Source organism: Lethenteron reissneri, chromosome 55 (genome assembly GCF_015708825.2).
Source record: "Lethenteron reissneri isolate LAM-NWPU_2019-01 chromosome 55, ASM1570882v1, whole genome shotgun sequence".
NCBI lineage: Eukaryota > Metazoa > Chordata > Hyperoartia > Petromyzontiformes > Petromyzontidae > Lethenteron > Lethenteron reissneri.
Window position 1 is genome coordinate 2,370,425 of NC_083833.1, and position 18,976 is coordinate 2,389,400.

General features: G+C 47.7%; 1 protein-coding gene across 3 annotated transcripts; it reads right to left on the minus strand.

The window, feature by feature from the left end:
* Positions 1–1,277: 1,277 nt before the first annotated feature.
* Positions 1,278–17,982, minus strand: LOC133356799 (calcium-independent phospholipase A2-gamma-like). Of its 3 annotated transcripts, none has more exons than XM_061574490.1 (12): positions 17,852–17,982; positions 14,984–15,833; positions 13,750–13,852; positions 12,713–12,901; positions 11,635–11,784; positions 10,322–10,473; positions 8,545–8,639; positions 7,057–7,228; positions 6,123–6,180; positions 5,176–5,370; positions 4,492–4,696; positions 1,278–2,640 (listed from the first exon to the last, which is right to left on the minus strand). In XM_061574490.1, the coding sequence occupies exons 2-12, from the start codon at positions 15,799–15,801 to the stop codon at positions 2,366–2,368; spliced, it is 2,412 nt and encodes an 803-aa protein (XP_061430474.1). In that variant the 5' UTR covers positions 15,802–15,833; positions 17,852–17,982; the 3' UTR covers positions 1,278–2,365. The 3 variants fall into 3 exon arrangements, with proteins under 3 accessions (XP_061430474.1, XP_061430473.1, XP_061430475.1); XM_061574489.1 differs by lacking the exon at positions 17,852–17,982 and adding an exon at positions 17,602–17,803; XM_061574491.1 differs by lacking the exon at positions 17,852–17,982 and adding an exon at positions 17,602–17,799 and having other exon boundaries at positions 13,750–13,825.
* Between the last annotated feature and the right edge of the window lie 994 nt (positions 17,983–18,976).

Sequence of the window (18,976 nt, forward strand, 5' to 3'; positions counted from 1 at the left end):
ACGTCATTATGGCAATACTGCATTTTTCTACTGTGCGGATGGACGTGTGCATTTGTTATGTACATTTTAATTTGCCGCATAAATCAATGGTCTGCAGCAGGTGGCCTTCAGAACAAATGTGGGCCCCCAACAGACCCAGCGATTTGGGGGTCCCGGGGTGAGCCCTGCACCACCATGTCCCTTTGGTCCAGTCAAGTTCACTCTCTTTAGCGATCTATCACCGTTATGGTAGCACCGCATACAATAGCTCGATTGGCTCCTTCATTCCGCGAAGGCTTGGCCACAAAGGCTCTTGGGAGTGGCCCGCAGAGGTATGGCCCACTGAGACATTGATACAACAGATTAGTTAGATGAAAGTAGGCTAAATAAGAGATGACGGTCTTGGAGACAAAAAGTTATGTGGCAGTGGGTACGTGTGTAGTGCCGAAGATGGGCCACACTTACCGGCAGGTACTAACGATGTCATCATGATGCCAAGTGACATCATAACGTTTGTATACGTGACATCTGGTGCAACGTGGCCTGCCAGCACCAGAAAATGCTGTTTGCGTGGCCAGTCATACAATATAGTCGATGAAACCTACCAAAAAATTGAGCTCTATACCGAGACTCCCAACAATCAGCAGTGGCAAATACCTTGTGAGAGTAGTGTGAATAAAAGAGGCATGAAAAAACTGCATTCGCTCATCTGCATAAGCAGTGAATGGAGTTATATAAGCGCATAGCAAAAAACATTCAAAAAGCACTGTAATCTTTTCATATACTATTCATCATATCCTATGGAAAAAGTTGCATATAAACACAGGCTGGACCTAAGCCAACCATAATCTCCAAACTCTCTTAATCCCAAACATCAGCTGACTTACTCTTTATGTTATAGAGTTAAGTTTTGGCTATTAGGGTTTAAACGGCAGTAATATTTGCAAACAATGCCTGGATACTCACTTTAAAGTTGGGTGCTCCCTGCCATTGATGAATATTGTCCAGCATCAAAGCAACTGTAAAATACCTATAACACATTCCTGCGGAGGGGGCTGGTAGGAACGTTGGGTTGCTCGGTCAATGGCCTGCAGGGTCAACGGCGGCGTGGTGTATTCCGCAAATATGGCCGACTGTGAGGGCGGGCACAAGCCGGCGTGAGTAGGTTAAACGTTGAGTTTTATAAGGGTACCACGGGGTGACCAGCCCCTCCCCACCCAGCCCCACCCCTCCCACCCCCCACCCAGCCCCACCCTCCCCACCTGGCCCAATCCCACTCTCCCCACCCAGCCCCTCCCCACTCTCCCCTCCCCACTCGATGGACGGACACAATAATCCCCTGTGGGCTGGTGTAACCAGGAGGTTCCTACCAGTAAATGAGATAATCGGTGGTAACTAACCTCAAAAGGTCCCCAATAGATTAAACATCATTAAAAATATTTAAGTATATTGTGTTCGCACATGGCTATGCAAAGTGGCATGCACAGCTTTGATGGTTCAACAGGAATGTATACTGTTGTTTTCAAATATTTAAAGAGTGATGTAGGCATTCATGCTGAAATTGTCTATGCCATGTTGTAAAGCCTTATGCAAAACACACTTAAGTCCAGTGGTCGTTGAATAAAAACACCTCAGTGAATATTTCCTTTAAACCGTGTGAATTTCAACTGTTAATAAATGGAATATATTCACTCAGGACTGATTTAGGTAACCCAGCCAATTGAACCCAAACAAATCTAGGTGCATTAAATATAAAATAACACTTTGTGCATTTCTATCTTATTAAATACGAATATATGAGATCTCTTCATGATTGTGCACCGGCTCACTCTCCTGAGTTGTGAAGACAAAGATGGGAGCATCCGCCTCTCTCATCAACTGCCTCGGTAAGGGATATAAAAGTGTCCTGGGCGCACCCTGAGAACGATTGTTAAAGGGCGCTTTATACATTTAAATTACTATTGTTTTAACCAGGTTGAGCACCAATCACCAGCATACATGAACGAAGAATAATACTGTAATGCCCTTCATCAAGTAATCCTCACTGAGTTGACTCTTTTTTAGGAGCGCCCTACGTTGGGATATTTTGCCAATTTGCTTGACGAATGGGTGACGTGTGGGTGAAGAGGAGTTACTCGCAGAAAACCCACGTGTGCAGAGTGGGGGGTAAACACTCGAAGCTACGCACAGATAGATTCAATAACCAATAGTCCATTTCCGTACTGATGTCTCTTGGCCACTTTAGAGCCCAGGTCTACAATGCAAAGACTAACAAAATCGACCCAGCTTAGCTTCTGAGATCCAACAGGATCAGGCCTCTCACGCTTGGTGACCTGCTAATAAGCTCACTGGCTGAACCAACTCAGCAATGGTGACACTTTGCTTGCTACGGACTAAGGGAGGGCCAATCCACGCCTGACATTTTCATCTGCAGCCTGGCGGCGTCAACCACGCGCTGCGTCGATGATCGCGATCGCTCCAGTTGGCGGGTGGCGCGTTGCAGCTTGGGGCCGTTGCGCTGCAGGTAATGCTGGGCGTCCGTGCGGAGTAGCTCCAGGCGTTCCGCCCGGCTCTCATCCAGCTGAACGTCCTCTGAGATGAAGGGGTTGAAGCGGAAGTAGGTGCCGGCAGGAAGCAGCCCGTCCAGTATGGTGTGCACCTCTTGAGAGGGCAACAGTAACAACAGGGTCAGTTGCAGTGAGTAACAAAATAAACAAGCCGACTATACCATTGGAACCTCATTTGCGTCATCTGGTCCAACCCATGTGAGACTAGGCTCTAAGGAAAGCTGTCTCGGGTGTGGACCAATCAACTTCAAGGACAGTGTACATTATCAGAGTTATGTTTTTTGTTTGCATTATGACTGCAGGTATTGTGGTCTATGTAAACATGACTCCTTCTAAAAAAAGGTGTCAGTTTTGTTGCCAGATAGAAGGGTAAAAAAACCAATTATCAAGTAGACTATACACCTGCTTCCCATGTATGTGTGTACTGTAAAACCTCGTTATTTCGGTATTTGATCATTCGTAATTTGGGATAATTCGGTACGGCTGTGCTTTTGGAATACATACAGTATATTAGTAATTTGCCACGAGCCGGATTGCCGTACCGAATGGTCCAATTTCGGCATGCGCGTGGAGCGACGCCGTGCACCACGGCCAAAACAACGACTCGGTCTAGTGGCGGTGCACGTGGTGAGCGCGAGTGCAGACCTGTTGCTTTGGACTTTACCTTGTTAATGCACTCTGTGCAAGCCAACCCTTTCAGAAATGCCGTCTACACCTACATGAAGAAGTAATACAAAGGGACTGAAGCATAAATCCCTTGGTCTGCGAGACAAATCCAATTTTTTTTTATATAATTCATGCAGGTGTGTCAATGCCTATGGTGTGTGAAGAGTTTGGAAAACTAATTTGTAACAAAAACATTTTTTGGGGGGCAGGAGGCACTGGGGGATACATAATTGGGAGTATTGGACAATTCGGCAAGGCCAGAACATTATATGTATTAAATTAACAAGGGTTTACTGTATGTTGAATTTCTTTTGCACCATATGTATCAGAATCAGAAACGGTTTTAATCGCCATGTAAGTTTGCACAGACAAGGAATTCACTATGGCGGGACGGTGCATACATTGAACAAGTAGGAATCTTAACTTATATAAAAGGTATACACTCTAACTATACTAACGTTACAAAGTATAAGTAATACTAAAGGGCTAAAATCTTTAAAATTATGAATAAGTAGACCTTATAAAATGCGAAATGTAAAATGTTAATTAGCCGTATTAAACAATCTTAAAATACAAAAATACAAATGATATTACACGTTGTAAGTATGGAACGGTGTAATTATGTAGATAAAATGTTATAGTAAGTGTAACAGTCATTTTAAGTGTAAAAGTCATTTTAAGCCCTTGGCCTTGTTGAGAAGGCCAACAGCGGATGGGAAAAAACTGTTTTTATGACGTGAGGTTTTGGTCTTGATGGACCGCAGCCTTCTGCCGGAGGGGAGTAGCTGGAACAGAGAGTGTCCAGGGTGCGAGGAATCGTCCGCAATCTTCCTCGCTCGCCTCAGGGTCCTCAAAGTGTGCAGGTCCTCAAGGGTTGGTAGATTACAGCCAATCACCTTCTCAGCAGTGCGGATGATACGCTGCAGTCTGCTCTTGTCCTTGGCAGTGGCAGCAGCGTACCAGACGGTGATGGAGGAGGTGAGGATGGACTCAATGATGGCTGTATAGAGTCCATGTAGCCAACCACGGTAATCGGAGGTGTGAGAGGACATCAAACTAAACGCAATAAGCAGTTCTAAATAAATTACTTTTCAATTTAGATTTAAAAGTGCATAGCTCCATTGGTTTCCTAACATTGGAAGGAAGAGCATTCCAGATGGTGCTGCTGATAATAGCATGCACAAATAATGCTCTAAACTCTGCATAGGTGGATTAAGGAATCCCCCGTTGAAACGGCATATATACCAAGCAGGAACATCAAAAAACCGCACGGGCCCACCTTCCGTGTCGGTGGCGCTGCTGATGATGTGCATGAGCTTAGTGCGCAGGCTGGTCTGCGTGAGCGTGAGCGGAGGCACGCGGCCCGCCAGCTCGTGGCGTCCCGTGCCCAGCGACACGAGGCACTGCAGGTGGGAGCCGGGCCACAGCAGCTGAGCCTCGTGCATTGCCAGCGCCGACGGGTTGTTAAGTAGGATCCCCCCGTCCTAAGCAAGCAGCGAGGACAGACAAAATAACTAATACAGTTTAACAAAGAGGAAGGATTACTCTTCTTGGTTCTTTCGGTAAAGTCACGTAGAATGGAAATAATAAAATAATAAAAATAAAACATAATAAAATAATTCTCATGACGTTTCGGCCACAACGTTCAGACGCTGTCTTCCTGACAGACCTGTTCTTCACCTGAGGACGGCTGCTTGCGTTGTGGCCGAAACGTCGTGAGAATTATTTTATTAAGTTTAATTTGTATTTTTATTATTTTAGTATTTCCATTCTACGTGACTTTACCGAAAGAACCAAGAAGATGAATCCCTGCAGTCACGAAAGCTTTAAATAGGAAGGATTAAGCTTTTAAGACCAATATTATCCGTAAAATATTTTTTTTAGGTTAGATTGTGTAAACATAACCATAAGAAGACTAATTGGCGTCTCCTGTTTGTCGCGTCTTTCATTAAACGTCGGCTACCTGGTGCAGGTCCTCCCCGAGCTGAAACTCCTGGAAGTATCCCGGTGCCGCGGACGACGCCCTCAGCGCCTCCCACAGGCGGTGGCGGCAGCTGCCCATGTAGTGCGAGCGGGAGCCCGGGGCCAGGTTGTAGCTCCGGAAAACGAACGCCTTTAGCGGTGTGCCGCGGTTCACCAGCGTGCTCACCACCGACACCTGGCCGCATGCGTGTGCACACGTGCGCGCAAGAATGATAGCGGTGCAAAGATGCATCGACGACTCATCCCGGTACATCTCATCGAATCGCACGTGCCATGGGTGTTGTCTTACACTTTTAGTTTATTTCGTTTGTACACTGTGTGTAGTGGTTTCACCAACCCCGCACCGACCAGTATGGTCAAATCTTGACTTAAAGCTTTCGTGACTGCAGTAATTAATATTCTTTGGGTCTTTCGGTAAAGCCACGTAGATAGAACAAATAATAATACTAATTATTTTTAATAATCTTGATTTGAAGCTTTCGTGACTGCAGTATTTTTAATAATGTTATTATTTGTATGATTTGTTCTATCTACGTGGCTTTACCGAAAGACCCAAAGAATACAGTATGGTCACGTATGGCAAAATAATCCCCACGAGGCCATCATCCAGCTGTTGATTGCCAAACGGGTTGTACATGCATAAGTAACGTGATTGGAAAGTGCATGGTGGGTGACGTCAACTCAATCCCACCTCCTCCCCACCGCATCCCTTATACCACCAACCCCTCCCCTTCGCCCCCCACCGCCCGTGCTGACCCACAGACCCACAGACCCACAGACCCACAGTCAGCACGCCCAGTTGTACAACGGTCGCAGCGTCCATGCTCGACACAAGTGGCTTATTAGTCCGTGCGGCGGGCAGGCGGACACGTGGGTTGTAAAGCCTGGCGTGGGTACAACTCACGGGCGGAACGGATGTGCACACACCTTGGGGCACATGGGATCCCGGGCCACCTCGATCATCAGGCTGTCACCCATCTTCTCCCTGCAGGATCGTTCAGTGGGATTAATGTCTCGGCTTATGACCCAGCGATTGCGCACCGCCATGGGGGGATGCAACCCAACAAAGCGAACAGTTGTGGACCCAGGCTGTGTGTAAGGAGTTTAAACCTTGATTATTCAAACAATAACAACATAAGTAAGGATAAAAGGCAGTGTTACGGTACCCTAGTGATACGGCTTATATATTTTTTCTGTGTTGTCCCGGTTAATGACATCTGTTACGTCATAAGATGAAGAATCCATGCGGATTTCTCCCAGGGCAGTGTGCAACCCTGCATATTAGAGAACGGCCCATTGAAGCGGATATTACAGAGCCACCTCTGAGATCCCTTTCAGTGACCTCAGCTCCATACTGTTCTCACTCAGGATGCCACCAATAGTAACATCTGCCATGGTCGGACAGCCAAATTGCTCTTCTTGGTTCTTTCGGTAAAGTCACGTAGAAGGGAAGTAATAAAATAATAAAAATAAAACATAATAAAATAATTCTCACGACGTTTCGGCCACAACGCAAGCAGCCGTCCTCAGGTGAAACCAGGTCTGTTGAGGCGACAAACCTGGTTTCACCTGTCGCCTCGACAGACCTGGTTTCACCTGAGGACGGCTGCTTGCGTTGTGGCCGAAACGTCGTGAGAATTATTTTATTATGTTTTATTTTTATTATTTTATTACTTCCCTTCTACGTGACTTTACCGAAAGAACCAAGAGGATGAATCCCTGCAGTCACGAAAGCTTTAAATCGAAAAGCCAAATTGCTATTTTAAATTTCCTCCGAGCTGGAATAACAACAAAAGTAAGTGCTATGACAATAACGGCGTCAGACTTGTGCGACAAGTGTCGCCCCCCCGCGCAGCTCCACCTCAATATCTTCTCCCAGTCGTGGCTGTCGTAAAAGGCGTGGCTCCAGCCCATCTTGACGGTGCCGAGCAGCACGTTCCGCGTGAAGATGTCCGTGCCGAGACGGCGGTACAGCTCGTAGCACTCGGGCAGAGGGATCCGGAACACACCCAGCATCACCGCCAGCACGCCGCCTGCCGGGACACACGGTGTTGGTGGGACTCCACGGACAGACATAAGTCGTTTCCACTGACAACGTAGTCTTTGCAACAAAGTGATATAATATATATTTTTTAAAGAGATATATAAAGCACCTTTCATATTTGTAATCTCAATGTAGATGATGAAAATGCATTGTAGCACCTATTTGCACCACTACTGCGCCCAAAACTGGACAAGAGCAGGCGGTACAGTGAGCACCATGTCCAGGGGCCTCTGTGTACCCAGTGCTGATGTTGACACACCACGTTAGGTACTGGCATAATATAAAGTTGACCTGGAATTGAACCCACGAATCTAGGAATTTAGCACAGCACACAAACCACTGAACTACTATTCTCCGTATTTTGAACCCGGTGACAAGAGCTCAATTCCCGCTCACTGCCAATACCAGTGACGATTATCTGAACCGGTCCTGGGCCTCCGCTAGGTCGACTCAGCCTCAAACGAGAACCAAGATGTGTTAATATCGCCACTGGGGAGACAAATGCGGCCGGGCATGGTGTTGACCACCCACCCCTGCATGTGCCGTGTCAGCACTTACCCCAACAGCCTGTTAAAGGCTATACGGGGGATTTTGTCTTGATTGACACACACATACACACACACATTCACGTATTGTTATACTTTAGTAAAAATATACATGACATTCATCAGTACGTAATACATTTATAGAGCATATGTCTTGTCTTGGTCACTATTGAACAACACTGAACTATAGCACACAGCTCAAGGTGTTATGTAACTCTCTGGTCAGGTTATATCATGTTTATTTGTTACATAGCCACTTTTTATATACCACTTTGTTTTGCCTGCTTTGTTGATCCTCTGGCAGGTCACCTTTAGTGAGTATCACGCATGTCACAACACCCCTGCACCGCCGCGTGTGAACGCTGCCACTGATATAACCGGTGGTCATGATGAACGAGCTATTTTCAACAGCAGCGGCAGCAGCACTGCATTCTAGGAAAACAAAGTATTTATGGCACATGCAGCCTGCACACAGCGTGCCACCTACGGCCGGGTCGACTTGAAAACAAAGCCAGGGCAGGGTATGGGCGGTGGCATGGTCTAGCAGTAGCACGTTGGCCGCTTGTTAACAGAGGTAATACTGCGCGGTCTAATAACCATGATAATACTATGTGCTTCACACTGGACGAAAACATATTCATATTTACGCAGGCACGGTAAATCCGCAACCCACGTTAATAATCCACCCGTGGATAATAATCATTGAGACTTAACTGTATGCACGAATGTACACCCGCTTGCGAGGGGGGCGTCTACCGACCTGTGCTGACCCCGCAGACGTAGTCAAACATTTCGTGGACTCGTTTCCCAGTCAACCTGGTGAGTGCCTGCAGGGTTTCCAAGGCGACCAGGCCCCTGCGCGGGCAACGTCAACACACAACAGCGAGGTCGGGTCAAAGTTGTTCCGAGCGCAAAGGTTTTATCGTGGCAAAACAGGTCGTTTACAGTTCTGCGCACACGCCGTTTCTGGAAAGCCCCATTCGCATGGTAGGAAGAAGATTTAAAACATGTCCCTGTCCAGACCGGGTAAGTTATAATGACGTGAAACCATCTTTGTCGAAAATACCCGTGAGCATAATTAGATGGGGAACGTGCACGAACGAGTATCACCGACAGGTCGATTCACGTCACCACTCACGGAAAGCATGTTTTACATTACAAGGGCACCCGAACAATCAGGTTGCAACTGCACACTTTCAGATTTAGACGCTCGTGTGTGTCGCCTTTGTTTAGATTCGATCACTGCTTCTTTACCTTACGAACACGCTCGTTTCACTAAGCCTTTATCACATCATGCAAAACGAAATCAGCAGTCACTGAAGAAGTGCATTGTGGTCCTTTAGTCTTAGGTCACCATCAAAATACATTTCAATAGGACCGACTGACAGGCAGATGGAGACCCAAAATGCACTCAAAATAACTGCTGCTGGTTTCTGCATAATGCATAAAAGCTGAGAGTTTTCACACATTTCTGTGCATTTTTTGGAATGCACGGTTCTCCGGGCTGCACTATTTGCTCTGTTATTGTGGGCTCTTCTCATTATGCACAGATTTAATTGAACACGTCAGTCCAGATTTTGTCAAACTCCGGTGTTCACGCTCCTTTACAGAGTGCCGAATGAAGTAAAGAAAAAGTGATATCGCGATAAATGTCAAATAGAAAAGTTTTACTTTGTACCGTATTGTTAGTTAAGTGGCAGCCAAGGAATAAAGCGCGTACATAGTACATCCACCGAGGAGATGGAACAATAAAATCAGCTCGTACGCAGATGCTCAGTGGATTATTACACGACAGTGTGCATGTATGTTGAACTTCTTTCTCACCGTACATAGCTAACCGTGCTATTTGGAGGTGCGGGGGAAGAACACACTAAACACAAAAATTTGTTCTAAAGAAATTAGTTTTCAATCCAGATGTAAAAGTGCATCGCTCCAGTGGCTATAGACTTTTATGAAAGGTGGCTATGGCTTAGGGGAGCTTCATCCAGCAGGGAATTGACCGTGGTTGATGATGAATCTGAAGAATCATTGCATGAGAAGTTCCCCTAAAAAAAATTCTAACGATGAAAATGTTATCACAACCTTAGAATGTCTAACTCCACCTCCACTTTACATACAGGAGCTAATGCAATGCCCCTTAAAGGTCTTTAAGATGTGCCAATTGTGCACTTTCATGCACTCCTCAATCCCGGTTGCGTTCTTGGGGTGATCGGGCATTGACTGTGGTGGCCCGCTATATGTGGAACGCCCTACTAGCACCCCCACCCCCTACGGTTTTGGAACTCCCTGTTAGAAATCAGGCTCTTGGACAGTGTTGATAGAAACCTATCTCTTAAAAAAAGCTTTCTTCTAATCGGATTTGATCCTCTCTGGCTCTTAATCTGCGAATCGCCTTGATTACCTTCATCCCTTTCACGCAGGGTGCCTTCAGACATTGTGAAAGGCGCCTAATGTGAGCAAAATTAATTTTGTAACGGTAACCCTCGGGGAGCGTTCCGTTACCTGGTGCCGAGCGTTAACCTGGTTCCGAGCGTTACCTGGTGCCGCCGCCGTCGATGGAGAGGATGCGGATGCCTTGACCGCGCACGGGCTCCGTGTAGCCTAGCAGCGCCAGCGCCTCGCGCACACATGCCTGCAGCGGGGGCTCCGCAGGCTGCAGCAGGCGCAGCAGGGACTGCACGGCTCCCTCCTGCCACGCAGCAGCACGTGCACCGTGAACGACACGCTTTCATTTTCGGGAGTAGTATTCCACCAATTGTATCACAAATTGTGGGGAATCCCACCTCTCCCAGCCAGCGTGGAAGAGTCGACAAAATACCCTCCATGAAGGGCTCGCCAGAGCTCTCTCCATGAGAGGCATTTCCGACAGCAGTGGCGTTGACAAGCAATTGCAGGGCTGCACCTTTACCTTAGCTGTTGAATTTTACGATGCGATTTTAATTTGAGTCTAAATGCGACTCTTTACAGTAGAGTGAGATGATGAAAATGAGATGACAAGGGAGAGGTAGGAGATTGCACGGAGGGGAGAATAATGAGATGAGTGGCATCTTCAAATAGATCTGTGATTGGATTAGGAGAGAATGAAGGGATTATAGTACTGGGGGTTGGAGATGTAGTCTTTTTTGCCGCTTGCTGCAGAGGATCGCAATACTGGAGGCAAATTAACCAATTTACACGAGCCGTTCGCTTTTAAGTGAACTTTGTAGAACCCGTGACATCTTTCAAAAGAGTGGCCCATTGTGTGCCAGTGTCACGGTTCAAATTTTCCAAATGAGAAAAATGTATACGAATTGGTTACAACAACACAGAAACTTTGTCCTCTACTGGCAGTCTATATGCATTTGCGTATATCTTTGCACCATTAGAATGGCGCAGATACCAAATGAACCTGATATATATATAAAAGGGAATTTTGTGAATATGTGTGTCTGTTCGAAATGTTTAACATACTTCCCAACATGCAACAAACTTGAAATTTGGCATGTGGGTAGCTTCCAGACTGTACACAATGCAAAAAGTATAAAAATAGATTTTTGTATTTTGGGGGGGGGGGGGGGGGGAAATAATGGATATAATATATTGCACAAGTGAGCGGCAGCGTGACGCAGTGTGCCTGCTGACGTCACGCATCCCCACCCTCCGCGTAGGCCGTGTACTAATCAAGACAAGAATCCAAGTCTCGGGCGAAGCCGGGTAGTAAAGCTAATTTTTTTTATAACATTTACTCGCACGAGGATTCTGAAGTTCCATGCGAAATTTGGTGACGAGGATGATTTTTTTCTAGTTCATTTTAGGAGCCCAACGAAGCCACCCAAGCCACCACAACCACCACAACCACCACCGCCCTCACCTTGACGGCGACACTAGCCGTGTCTCCAAACTGCAGCAAGTGATCACACAGGTCCCCCACGGCGGAGAGGTGCGTGCCGCAGGAGAGAGGCCGTCGCAAGGCGCGCACCAGGGTGCGCGTCCTGTTGTCCACGCTCACCCGCGCCACAATCTGCCGTGGAAGACAACGCCGCCGATACAACGATTCGCGTGCGTGCATGGAGGCTTTCAATGCCCGGGATTGTGCGCAAGGTCGGACGTGACTGGCAACCCAGCTTAAATAGACGCTCCAAGCCTGGTGGTGTTTCATTCAGACGCTGTCTTCGCGACAGACCTGTTCTTCACCTGAGGACGGCTGCTTGCATTGTGGCTGAAACGTCGTGAGAATTATTTTATTATGTTTAATATTTATTATTTTATTATTTCCCTTCTACGTGACCTTACCGAAAGAACCAAGAAGATGAATCCCTTCTACGTGACTTTACCGAAAGAACCAAGAAGAACCAAGAAGATGAATCCGTGCAGTCACGAAAACTTTAAATCGAAACGTGACGGCAAAGTTTCACGGCACCAAGTGTCGTGATTATTAACACTCTCCTCCTGTTGTTGTTTGTTTGGCTTTCAGCAATCAATGTGCACTGATTGAAAACTCTCCTCTTCATGCACAGAGGCCAGCTGCTTTCCCATGATCTCACTTTGATTGTATTATCAGCCAGAATATGCTGTTTATATCGTTAACAAAAAACACAATAAACAGATGACACACACTTCAACATTAATAGTTTACATTCGGGGAATGCGGCAATATCGTATTTCATGATACATTACGATTTAAAATGTCACAATATGAGAATTATCGCATTAGCTTTGCATTGCTTTGTAATCGTTTCACAATTTTAGCGCATTGTTTGTGTGCTTGTCTGTACTTCCGGGACGAAGGAAGATAACTTAAAAGTTTAACTTCAGTTCACTCTAACAACTGCAACTTTACATTCTGTAACGATAATGCACATGCCGTCACTTAAACTACCTTAAACTCAGTAATTGTGAGAGCTATGGAAATGGCAGATGTGTGAAGAAAAAATCTTTCCCGTGCCCACCTTCTCACGCTGGAGGCTGATTCTACGGCCCTTCTCCTCCGTGACCCGCGGGGCGATCGTCCCAGGAGCCGGCTTGGCAGACTCCAGTGCAGAAGGGGCAGCCGAGACAGCTGTGAGCGACGCGCCGGCCGGGAGCTGCAATCCTCTCCCCGCCACCTCTGAGCGAACATCCGCACTCCCCTCTGCTCTCTGTGACATCATCCGACAAAAGAGTTCCGAATTCTTAAAAGTGCTACGAAATTGCTTTTTAAATGCAGGTTATCCTGCATTTAAAATGGACTCCACCTTTTCCATCTTTATGAGATAGAGTGTGTTGCCCTCACATGTGTGGGGTTTCTGTTAGTGCTCCAGTTTCCTCCTATTTGTTAACATTCATTTATTGGCCGATAACACCTTTAATATATAGAGGACCGCAGAGCTTGAGCAATTGTTGGTGCGGCCTTCCCGCTTGTCTGTGGTTCCTCGAGCCTCCGAGTTGTTCTCTCTCTTTGAGGACGAATACTGTGCGGTGTATTATACACTGACATTATTATTTATGGGCCATCGTTGTACACATTATTCTATGTTACAGTCACATGCCCAATGCATAATCACCACATGTGGAGCCACCTTTCTCAATTCACAAATGGACGAGGGGTTCCCCATTCCGGGTGGGTCGTTTCACCACATTTCAACATGCCCATTCAAGCAATCTTGCAGGTTTCTCACTTGCTTAGCTTCTGAGATCTGATGAGATCGGTTATATGCAGGATGAATTGATTGGAAATGAACATTTTCCTCAATAGTAGAGAAACGAAGGGATCAGTCAACTCTTGACAGACCAGATATGGATCCCAAAACTGACACTCAGCCACAAAAAGAACATGAGATGAACCAGTGCCCTATGCAAGCTTCACCTTGCGAGCAAGGTCACTGGCTGAGGTGACCACAGACTGTAAGGGGTAGGTGAGGAGGTTTGTGAGGCCTTTCCTGGCCCCCTCGGGTGCTCTGGATGCTGATGAAGGTGGCAGGACGACCTGCTCTGGATTTTAACTCACGCTGGGGTCAGAGGTTGGTGTTGCTGCGGCGACCGGTGCCGTTGCGGTGCCGGAACCCTTTTCTGAGCTCAGGTTTCTGTAAAATGTTAACGAAATTAAATTTCTAAAAAAAATAAAAAGAAAACAATAACATATTCTTTAGTAACATGCAATAACCATATCATTGTAATGCGGTATGTAATTATGAAAAGTAATATTTAAAACAACTTTTTTTTAAACACGCTTTTGTGAAATGTACTAGTAATGGAAGAACTCTACGACTCCAAAAAGTGGCCCCGAAGCTTGCCAAAATGTAAGGGACCGTGGCCAATTACAGCCAACGTCAGTTGACCGTGGACAATTAGACCCAAGCCGAAACATAACATACAAAAAAGAATGTTTAAAAATGTTTTTTTCTTTTTTATGATCGTATTGTCATCAGTATGACATAAGTATATCAAGTTTGCAGTCGCTACCACATTGGGAAGTGGGTTAAAATTGAGTTACAAGATTTGAGGATACAACAACGACAACAACAACAACAGACAGAGTGAGTTAAATGAAAGCGTGTAAAAACAAACATTTTGATAGTCAACCACTTCATAATAACTGCAGGATGAAGGCCTCCCCACACTCGCCATCCATCATGGTCCTGCAATACAACAATCCATCTCCCTGCTGCACTTATGTCATCGCTCCATCTCCATGATGGCCATCCTCTTGGGCGCAGTCTCTTTTAGGTTCCCCAGAATCCATTCCGTAATTTCACAGCAGCATGACCCCATGTTGTCCAATAACAGCTGCACAAGACATTTTACGGAACTTCTCATAAATCCAAATAAGTTGCCTTTTTATCTCTCAAAAAATGCGTTTGTGAGTGTTGTTTGCGAGGACCAATCTCAACTCCCCCATAGCTTATCCGATATGACACTGGCCGCATTCGTAGTGATTTGGTCATAGACGTTAATTCACAAAGATCCATCGATAGTCAAGCAGCAGATTGTTGAAGTGCTGGTCAGCGAGCACATATTCAGGCCGGAACGGCACAAGCGCTAATGGTTACACATCACACCAGGTAATCATTTGAGGCTGCATCACCCTAGAGGAGGCCCAGAATCGCAGAGTTCGTAGTGCAGTGTGCTGACCTCTAGACTACTGCTCCACCCAATGAAATCACACACACACAAAAAAAGACAAATATGCCCCGTATAGCCTTATAGGGCAAGCACTGCATTACACTCGCACACACACAAACCTGTATCGGCTGAACTCCCCGGTTCTGAAGTGGGACCTCACCACCTGCTGGGACACCGAGCCCCCTGTCGCTGGCACCGGCACTGCCGGTGGGGACGCCGCTGGCACCCGCCCATCTCCCCAGAAGTAATCGTTGACGTGCCTCGCCAGGTACTGGTAAGTCTCGCCAAAATTTGTGGTGAAATAGCTAATGTGGAAGAGACCGGATCCCGTGCTCACAGATACATCATCCGCCGCAACTCGGCGGCCCTCAGGCCCACTGGTTGGGGCTGCAGGCTCAACCGGGTCCAGTTTCCCGCTGGGCATCTCGCTCGTTTGGAGAAGATTCGTCGGTGTCGCGTCGGGGCTGGCCTGGCCCACGTCTCCGCCAGACGAAGCGACGCTCGCATGGTAGACACGGCCAACCTCCACCACCGCGGTCGCATTCTCGCGGGAGGTTGGCGATCGGCCCGCCATTGTCAATGCCGTCCTCACCGCCTCCTCCTCCTCCTCTTCTTCCTCCGTTTCCGCAGCGCGCCGCGATTCCCGGCGCGAGCTGAGAATCTGCCGCTGGAGCCCCGAGCCGACGCTGTGCACCATGGCGGACACGGAGGCGACGGTGTCCTTGAGGTAGGAGGACCTCCCTCCGGCATGCACGTGGATGAGCCGGAAGCACTGGCACGCCTCGGCGCGCCTCAACGTCACGCTGCCCGGCCGCATGGCGACCCGGGCGATGGGGCCGCCGGGGGTAGTCGCGGGCGACGGTTCGCCCAGCAGGCGTGGCCAAGCGCCGCCACCACCGCGCCAATTCTTTCGTGGGATGGACGTCCAATCTCGCATGGTGGCGGCGCCGCAGCAGTGAAAGCAACTCCCTGCGAGAGACGGCAGACGGGTCATTGGGTTCCCAGGTCACTCGTTTTTTTTCAAATAATTGCTGAAGCCCGGCAATTAAGAAGAAAGCCCAAGATTGAGCTAGAAGGGAGCCTCCTCGTAACCGTGCAACATTGGATCAACGTTTCATCTTCGCTGGGTTGAGCCAAAAACATTGCATTAAGAGAAACACAGTTTAAAATTGTTCGGAAAATTATCACATTTCTCAAAGTAAATTACTGTACTTCCCCCACATTAAAAGAACACAATGTTTCTCTCCCCCTCATCGCGGTGTTCAAGACAGCTCCTTTGGCAGGCGTATAGGGTGTGTCCCTGCTCGAGCACGTCATTTATATGGCACATGTTATGTATATGGAGGAGGAAATTGTTCATTCCAGTGTTCATTCTTTTCCTCTCATTTTATGTGTTTACATACAGTATGTGTCTGTGCTTTTTGAGGTTCGGGGATTCGATTGGGACAGTTATTTTGACTCGGGTCAAAAAACAATCCGGTAATCTTCCCCAAGAGAAGCAATATCACGCAGTAGTTAGATTGTGATTGATATTTTTGATATCGTGGATAATCCGACGCAAGCATGCGACACTTTTGTGGGAAATGTGTTTTTGGAAATCTTAGGTGTAATGACCAGTTTATTACTGCCGATGACAGAAGATCCAAACATCAAATTTGGAAAATACAATGAAAAAAACACCGATGTAATTCAAAAATATATATATCCGCTTCTTGTACCCAGGACACGATTGACTAAAGAAGCAATGAAAGCCACCCGACAAATGAGCCACCTGCAAAATCTGGAAGATCTCGTCAGATCTCGGAATCTCGGCAAGTTTGAGCCTGGATAATACTTGCGGATGGGCAGAACACCGAACATGAAACCGGTGCTGTAGTCTACTGTGGGACCACGTTGCCAGCAGAGGGCAGGGCAGTAAAATACATTGTTGTACTGGCCTTCGATGGCTCCACGTATAAGCTCCATACCTTTACCAACTCGCACTGACCAGCAAGTTGAAGTATGGTCAAACAAACGGAGTTGTGCACACACAACATTCAAATGGCCTGTAGTGCCACTAACAGTCATCATCGGCCCTGACCTCTCTCCACTGCTAGATGAAGGCCTCCCCCAAAGCAGTCGCCCTCATCTCACGATCCTACGATCTGACAATCCACCTGAGCGCCTGCACTCGAGATGATTTGGTCGCTCCGTCTCTGCGGTGGAAGTGCTTTCTGGAACATTCCCTCCTCTGGCCGTACAGTAATGATAAAGTGATAACGAACTAAAAACTGAAACTAGTGCTGTGATATTCAGTGCTGTGATCACATGCTGTACCGACAGCCTTCGAATAATAAACTATGGCAACTCTCAACACACTTGTACTACTAACACACATCAAGTTCAAGTTCATTCATTATGTATAGCCCTGAGCCATTCGGCTCTTGAATCGGGTACAACCGCAACAAACAAAAAACATGAACAAGAAAACATCTTAAAGTGACTATGTGACTGTGTAAACAGAAAATCCAGGAAAAGACAGCAAAATATTGCAGAAAAAGCACTGTACACCAACGCTGTGTGCACAAATCCCAGTGGGATGCAAGTCAAACAACAACAACAACCACAAGACAACTTAGATTAAGGCCATCAGTCTTACTCCGTACTACAACAAACAAACATGGCCAAACCAAAACACTTTTCGAAATCACCAAATTAAAGCCATGAAAGCAATGACACAGTGATATACAATCATTACCGTATCGTTTGAAGGCCCCAGGACCTTGTTCAAGATAATGAATCGTCACCGGTGTTGACCGATCGAACTCGGGTCGCGAAGTTTATAGCGCGGCGCACTTACCGCTACATTACCGCTCCTCTTATAGAATAACAAACATGGTAACACAGCCAAAGATCCCCCAAGCATAGCCTCGACAGAGTGTCGGGGCAAGCTCTGTTAGCGAGTAACATGGTAACACACACACACGGACAAACCACCGTTACCATACCCAGGAAAGAGGCCTTCCTTCGTATGGCAGAGATGAAGACTGGGGGGGGAGGGTCTTCAAAACTGACAAACGTGAGGTCACTTCACCCAAACGTCAGCATCGGACGTTGATGACAAAACACCGTCCGTGTGGGTGGGTGGTGTGTGTGGTGGGTGTGTGTGGGTGGGTGGGAGGTGGCCACGAATTCGTGGCCCACCCATTGGCCAGTGCCCCCCTTGCTCTTGATGACAAAGGCACCGCCCATGTGGGTGGATGGATGGGAGTTAGCCACGAATTCGTGGCCCACCCATTGGCCAGTGCCGCCTGTTGCCCTTGATGACAAAGGCACCGTCCATGTGGGTGGATGGGTGGGAGGTGGCCACGAATTCGTGGCCCACCATTGGCCAGTGCCGCTTGTTGCTCTTGATGACAAAGGCACCGCCCATGTGTGTGGGTGTGTGGGTGGGAGGTGGCCACGAATTCGTGGCCCACCCATTGGCCAGTGTCCCCTTTGCTCTTGATGACAAAGGCACCGCCCATGTGGGTGGATGGGTGGGAGGTGGCCACGAATTCGTGGCCCACCATTGGCCAGTGCCGCTTGTTGCTCTTGATGACAAAGGCACCGCCCATGTGTGTGGGTGTGTGGGTGGGAGGTGGTCACGAATTCGTGGCCCACCATTGGCCAGTGCCGCTTGTTGCTCTTGATGACAAAAACACCGGCCATGTGGGTGTGGGTGGGAGGTGGCCACGAATTCGTGGCCCACCCATTGGCCAGTGCCGCGTGTTGCTGTTGATGACAAAGGCACCGTCCGTGTGGGTGGGTGGGTGGGAGGTGGCCACGAATTCGTGGCCCACCATTGGCGAACGCCGCTTGTTGCTCTTGATGACAAAAGCACCGCCCATGTGGGTGGATGGGTGGGAGGTGGCCACGAATTCGTGGCCCACCCATTGACGAACTCCGCTTGCTGTGTTGACAAAGGCACTGCACGTGTGTGTGGGTGGGTGTGTGGGAGGTGGCCACGAATTCGTGGCCCATCATTGGCGAGCGTCGTGCGCTTGACGTACCACCCCACCACGATCAGCAAACATGCCCCGGGCGGTACCCACCACCACCCGGCAATTGCAATTTTAACTACACGGCATTGG

Excerpts from the sequence above, each read along its gene's own strand:
- LOC133356799 (XM_061574490.1), bottom strand. The coding sequence starts at position 15,801 with ATGCGAGATTGGACGTCCATCCCACGAAAGAATTGGCGCGGTGGTGGC. Across the intron at positions 13,853-14,983 it reads GGGGAGTTCAGCCGATACAG|AAATTTAATTTCGTTAACAT; the intron begins GTTTGTGTGTGT and ends TATTTTTTTTAG. Across the intron at positions 10,474-11,634 it reads CGGCTAGTGTCGCCGTCAAG|GAGGGAGCCGTGCAGTCCCT; the intron begins GTGAGGGCGGTG and ends GCTGCGTGGCAG.